Source organism: Morone saxatilis, unplaced genomic scaffold (genome assembly GCF_004916995.1).
Source record: "Morone saxatilis isolate NCDOM2014 unplaced genomic scaffold, NCSU_SB_2.0 Contig19, whole genome shotgun sequence".
In the NCBI taxonomy this organism is placed as follows: Eukaryota; Metazoa; Chordata; class Actinopteri; family Moronidae; genus Morone; species Morone saxatilis.
This window is the reverse complement of record NW_023339751.1, coordinates 18,663,038-18,669,812: the sequence shown is the minus strand read 5'-3', so window position 1 is coordinate 18,669,812 and position 6,775 is coordinate 18,663,038. Positions and strand designations below refer to the sequence as shown.

Below are 6,775 nucleotides of genomic sequence, written 5' to 3'. Positions count from 1 at the left end.
GTAACCAAAACCACTGTGAAAAATGTCTTTAATCCAGCATTGGTACCCAGCGCATTAAAGAGTAATAAATATTTATTTTTAAAGAAATAAACACATATATACACAGTGTATATTGTATACCAAAGGGAAAAAGTTCCTGAGCTCCCTAAAGGTGAATGGTAAATAACACAAAACACTTAATCATTGTTATTTACTGTGTGTGTGTGTTTGTGTGTCTGTAACTAACCATCAGTCACAGTGTTGGCTGGTAGTCGGCCCACTAAGGTGCGGTCTACACACACTTGTTCGAGCTGTGGTCCATTTAGGGTCAGGGTCACCAGTACTCCGCTGCTCAGCATCATCTGCAAGGTACCACACACACACACACACACACGCACACACACACGGACACAAAAAAACAAACGTACTAAATCTTACAAGATTACAGTGGACAGAGATTCGGTAGTAAAAGTTGTTAAAACTCAAGCCTGGAAAGAAAAAAAAATCCAACCACACTGGACTTTTAACAGAATGAAATGAATAAAACTGTATGAGTTTATCAAGTAGGCATCTCACCCAGAACTCCTTAATGAGGGTTAAAAGTCAATTCTCCTGTGATCTGAACTCGTAATATTTGCATCTGTGCATTCAGTGGGTAAGTAGAAAGTGATCAAAAGCATCACCTGAGACCTCCTGATTTTCCATATTGTAATTTTGGTCAATTCTATACACATAACACCTACTGCATGTCTGTCTGTCCTGGAAGAGGAATCCCTCCCCACTTGACAAAACAAACTTGTCTTGTTTAGTTAAAGAAATTACTTTACACATCCAAAAAAGAGAGGCTTGTTTTTTCCTGGGCAAGCAACTGGAGAATTAGCAAAATATTATAATTATATAACAATATAATTGTGATTGCATTCTTTCAGATGTTGCTATTAACTTGAAATGACCTGGTAACTGGTATTACAGTCCAGTGAAGCTCTTTATCTGAGACCAGGTTTGGGTGGACCATGGGAGGTTTGTTCAGCTTCTGCCACTATCTGAACCTGAAAAGAGGTAGGTAAGTATGTGTGTGTGTGTGTGTGCGTGTGCGTGTGCGTGCGTGCGTGCGTGCGTGCGTGCGTGCGTAGTAGTAGTAGGTGGTAGGCTGAGGAAGGTGGGTACCTGGCAGCAATGCTTTTTCTTCCATCTGGTGTGAACGCAGGTGTTGGTCTGCAACAGTTCCTGAATGAGAATTATAGATAAACAAAGAGAAAGACAGTGAGAAAAATGGAACAGACAGAGGCAAACTGAGGTCCCAGCACACAGTGTGACAAATAACCACAGTTCTGATGCTGAGAGCAACACACACCTGGGTTTAAACATGTAGTTTATCTCTGTTATTTTTCAGAACTGACTGAAAATGTATATTTCATGTTTGGAAATGAACCGGAAAAAATGCCATTGAATGCTGAATTTTGGTATAACATTTAAGTAAGTTTCCATCTTTCTGTAATGCCAGTGCTGCCCATATTTGCATTAATTATCTTGGTGGTACATAGTACCAGACACTTGCCACCACAGGTGGCCACTGCTACAGTTCCTGCTCATGGAGGGGTGGGAGAGAGTTGAAAGAAGATGCAGGTAAGGACTGCTTGTGTGCATGTTAGTGTGTGTGTGTGTGTGTAAGGTCAGTCAGTCCTGCCACATTCCAAACCCAGCTGGGGTGATTGGATGGGAGGAGAAAGGGACGGAGAAGGAGGAGGAAGGTGGGGTGTGGAGGTGAGATGGGGTGTTTCTAGTTTCAGACAATGGTTACGGGTGAGAGGAAGGAGGTGGATGGGCGGGGAGTGTGTGCGTGTGTGTGCAACAGCCGCAGACAGGTTCCAGCAAACAAAGCTAGGTCTGTACTGCCACAAGTACAGAGGGGATGAGGGGGGAGGAAGAGGCGGAGGAAGAGGGGGATGAATGAGGGGAGAGGAAGGGAAGAAGGATGAAGAGAAGGAGGGAGGGAGAGAGGGAGGAAGAGAAGGGATGAGGGGGCAGCCTGCAGCCCCCTGATCCCCTCAAATATCCCCCTTGATGACAGAGCTCGGCCAAAAGAGAGGTGATGAGAGAGGAGAGGGAGAGAGGAGAACAAACGGGAACGACAGGGAGAGGGAGAAAAGAGAGAGAATGCCCCTATTTGTTAATCAATCGGCCGTTTCGGAAAGGGAAAACTCCCGAAAATCCCCAGAGGGAGGAAGAAGACAGGGGGAGGCCGGGAAGGGTGGTGGTGGAAGGTTTAACAGAGGAGGCGGGTACCTCCAACTCCTTCAGCGAATCACGTAGCTTCTCCGGTCGGCGGTTCCTGGGGGTCCACGAATAGCCTCGAGCTACAGAGGAAAAGCACGAAAAGAATCTAAAGATCATGTGACCTGAACTTTTAAAAAACAGACAGAGGAAAATAAGATTTTTTAAAAAAGGCCCTCATGGGAATTCGGAAGAATGTGGCACCAAGAACCAGAAAGGGTAAAAGGGTTGAACTTTATATCTGGGTTGAGATCTGAGAATGAAAAGGGGTGACATGAGGAATAAAGGGTGGTGACAAGACTGTCATGTGGAATAAAGGGATGCAGGTACATTAAGCAGGCATTCCACATTACAATGCTGAATCTATTCTTGAATACAAACAGAATAATGGTCGCGCTCATTAACTTTAGGCTCCATTATAACCACAGAGACAAATCCTAAACCACAATTGGTACGATATCTATCTTGATAATAAGCGTTCAAACCATTTAGCAAGCAAAAGGGCCAAACATTCAGCAGCTTCTCAAATGTTATGATTTGCTGGTTTTCTCTGTTGTCATATTGATTACTGTTTGGTTCTAGACTAAACAAGCAAATTGAAGATGTCACCTTGAGCGTTGGAAAATTGCAATTAATTAAATTTCTGTCGAATTATAGACTAAAAATAATTTAAAGATAATCAACAAGTTTTATGAAATATTTGTTAATTGCAGCACTAATATCAGTTTTATACTACATATTCTTCTTCTACTGTTAAAAAAACTGAGAAGCTGCATTAATTCAACTTCCATTCTCAAAAAATGTATAAAAGTATTTATTTATTTATTCATTTAATGTTTATTTTGTACAGTATATAGCATGAAGTAATGCTAATCACCACAACTTTATATCCTTGGCTAGTTTGCAAAGCCTTTTAAAATACACAAGCCTGAACAAGAAAATTCACACATAAGACAGAGAGGGTGATTCAATAAAATTACCATAAAACTCAGTGACATCAGATCATTCAAGACTAAATGAGTGACTTCAACTTGAGTTAAAAATGATCTCTGTCATGATCCATTTTAAGCTCTGTGGCTAAGGAGTTTCACATATTGATCCCACGAACAGCAAAAGCCCAAATGAGGCTTTACGAAAGGGTACTCAAGGTTCCCCATAGATGCACCCTGAGCCAGAAACTCTGACAGGAACCAACAGGCCACCGAGCAACACGGTTATTTAAGCAATTATGGAAGAATTTAATATTACCAAATTCAATCAAATGATCAAAACTTACACCAACATTGCTTACTCTTGATACCAGTAGCTTTCACTTATTTACTTTTATGTTCAAAAACCCACTCTGAAACCATGTACAAACTACACTGATGTAGTTAGAAGTTTTATTTTTCTGACTACCAGATCCCCAAAGCAGCAAAAGTCTGAAGTCTGCTGCTTACAGATTGATGTAGCTTGCACCAAAGGAGTGAAATTATTTGACTGAAAGCAAAATGTCCCTTCAAAAACACACACACACTGCTCCTTGAGGAGAACCAAATTTTTAATCGTGAGGACTTTTGCTGCTCTTGAGTTATCTCCCAAACGCAACCTCACAGTTAGCAGCACGTATCTCAACACGTACCACACCAAGGCCCTGTCATTCTAATTTCCCAGCCTTCCCTTTCCCCCTCCATCTCTAGTGGTTAAACAGAGGAAGGGAAGGATATGAAAAAAAAACAAGCTAATTGAATTTGTGCATCTGCTTCTGCCCACGCACATACATGAAGTTCAGTGGGTGAAAAAAAGGAGAGGAAGGACTGCTTTTTTTCAATATGGTGCAATCACTCGCCTATCTGTTCATTTCATAGTCTCTCTTTTCATCTCTACTGAAACGAACCATTAAGGAGTGGGATTCTCTATTAAGAGTGAGTGGGAAGAGGAGGTAAACAGATGCATGCAAATGAGGGTGGGGAGGGGGTCAGGAGAGCGAGGAGGGAGGGGAGGGCAGGGGGATGAGTGTTCGTCTCCTGATAAGGGTGTTTGTATTCCACTACTGGGTGAAAAGCAGAGAGAGTGAGGGAGGAGAGGGAGGAAGAGAGAGAGAATAGAGGAAGTAGGACAGTTGACTGACTAGGACAGCGATTTCTGGAAGATGGTCATCCACTGGTAAGATGATTAGGGCCAACCCACACAACACACACACCACACACACACAACACCCACCACAACACACACACACACCACACACACACCAGTGATCTGAAAAGAATAAAAGTTTTCAGTTTTTAATGTTAGGCACTCACCTTCACAGAAATGGAGTTTCTCATTGTAGTAATGATGCTCCAGGGGACTGACTGAAAAAAATAATTTCAAAAAAGCTAAATGAAGGGATTGATTTGGAATTTATACAGAAAATAAAAATAGCATGGTGCACAGGGTACATGATTCTGTCTGTAGGATGTAGGTAATGAGGAACAACAAACCAAGTTGGAGCTCAAACACTCTCCCTGAGATCCAAGAGGCCTTGTTGGCACAGTGTAACCCATAACCGGGCCTTGTGGCCTGGTCACTGTGAGCAAGAAAGTGGCCAGTCTGGTGGCCGGCCTCTCTGGCAGGCAGGAACACCTCCAGGATTAGTAGTATTAATCAGATAAGGGGGTGAGGGGCCAGACAGGCCCAGACATGGGCACCTGCTCTGGGGCTGGGTGGGGAGGGCTGGAGGGGTTTTGGCTGCAGGGGACCCCCGGAGCTGCTCCAATGAGCCTGGGTCTACCTCTAGTGGGGAGATGTGGAACTACACTATAGCGTTTCAATGATACTGATATCCAGAGTGACAAGACCAATCCATGAACCAATCAATGTAGTCTTGCTGATGTACACAGAACGTTGTCTATGTTTTGACATGTTACAGATGCTCATGTGAATGTCACCTAAATGTCAAAGTAAGAGCAACATCACGCACAAGCAGAAAACGCTGCCTTCAGTTTAAAGGATATGATATATATAGTTATATATATATATATAACTATATAAGACTATACATATACAAGACTATACATATACTATATTTCCAACTATACATATATAGTTTATGTTTTCTCACTCTAAGTGATCCTACATGAACATGAACTGTTTTGTGCCAAGGTTAGAAAGGTTTTTGTTACTTTACATGACAGACCCACTTTTCTTCTTTTCTCTGTTTTTCTCACTGGTTTTATAAGTGGGTGGAAGGGCTGATTCAGAAAAAGGTTATGTTTTGTACTTCATTGCAGTCAGAGTTAGCAGTAAGAGTTTGGCAACATATGAATCTGATGCTGGTGTTCTTTTTATCACCAGTGAAATTTGATCAAACCACACCCATAGTTCTGATAAAGCACATTAGTTTTTTGAGTGTTAAAGTCTTAATAATAATAATAATAGTTTTATTCATGATTATTGCTTATTTAGTCATCAGTATTTAATGCTTTAGATAAATACTTAAGTTTTCAGGAGCTTTAAATGCCAGTATAAATGAAATGTAGGGCTCTTTGCTTAATAAGAGGCAAAATATTGAGGCAGCATATCACTTGGCTGAGCAAACTCTCTTTCATTTGTTCAAGCTGAATGCCAGTGTCCATACAAAATATCAAACGAACAAATGTAATTTTTTTTTTATCCAATGTAATCTACTTTATATGTAATCATATCATGACCTGAGCTATCGTTACACTGCTGCATGAAAATGTTGTGATACTTTTGGATAGTGATTCTGCTCCCCTGCTCTGTCTCTCCCCTCCTCCTCCCTCCACTCTGATATCAAGCCACACTTTAGTAATCCTCCAAATGAAAGGATTTGGAGCGAGAGCATCGTCTCTCCACTGAAGATTGGAATGAAAGAGAAGGCAGCTTCTCAGATGAGAGAGAAGGGAGAGAACCCCATGATGAGAGGGAGAGAGGAAGTGACAGGGACACATACTGTACACAAAATAAAAAAGAACAAAATATACATGGTGAGAGAAAAAAATGAGACAAAGAGACGGAAATCAATGAAAGAGAGGTAAAAACATCTGAGACAGGCACAGTAACGAAAGAAAAAAACATGTAGATGGAGAGAAAGAGACTAAAAAACACAAAGAATCTGGGAGTAAAATTAGGGAGGGAAATCAAAAGAAAAAGCTATTTACTGTATGTCTTTAAAAAGACAGCAACAGAAAAAAAGGTTTATGCAATTTAGTGAATGCATTATGATACAAAGTGAACTCTCACAGAAATGAATGATATTACTGAATGCTGCTCTAATCAATATCTTATATTAACAATGGCTCAACCACTCAATGAAGAGTATTTTAACATCTTTGTGCTCATTGTTTACATTTTACAACCAATAACTTTACTGTTCAGTTTTACTCTCACGGCTTTCATAAGCTCTGTTCCAACAAAAAAAGCCACAAAAACCCCCAACGTACACTGCTTGCTCAGCCGCAAACCAGACGGACAAAGTAAACGACTGGTAGTTGGTGAACATAGTGGAGCATTTTGCTGCTAAAGAGCCAGATATTTCCCT

At 41.1% G+C, this 6,775-nt stretch overlaps 1 protein-coding gene across 1 annotated transcript in view; it reads right to left on the bottom strand.

Annotated features, from left to right (window-relative positions):
• wdpcp (WD repeat containing planar cell polarity effector) overlaps positions 1-6,775 on the bottom strand; it is a 76,996-nt gene that overhangs the window by 43,194 nt on the left and 27,027 nt on the right. The window contains exons 6-9 of the mRNA XM_035663187.1: positions 4,536-4,586; positions 2,266-2,336; positions 1,147-1,206; positions 227-341 (exon numbers count right to left, since the gene is read on the bottom strand). Coding sequence (XP_035519080.1) covers positions 227-341; positions 1,147-1,206; positions 2,266-2,336; positions 4,536-4,586 — 297 coding nt within the window. The remainder of the gene's footprint in view (positions 1-226; positions 342-1,146; positions 1,207-2,265; positions 2,337-4,535; positions 4,587-6,775) is intronic.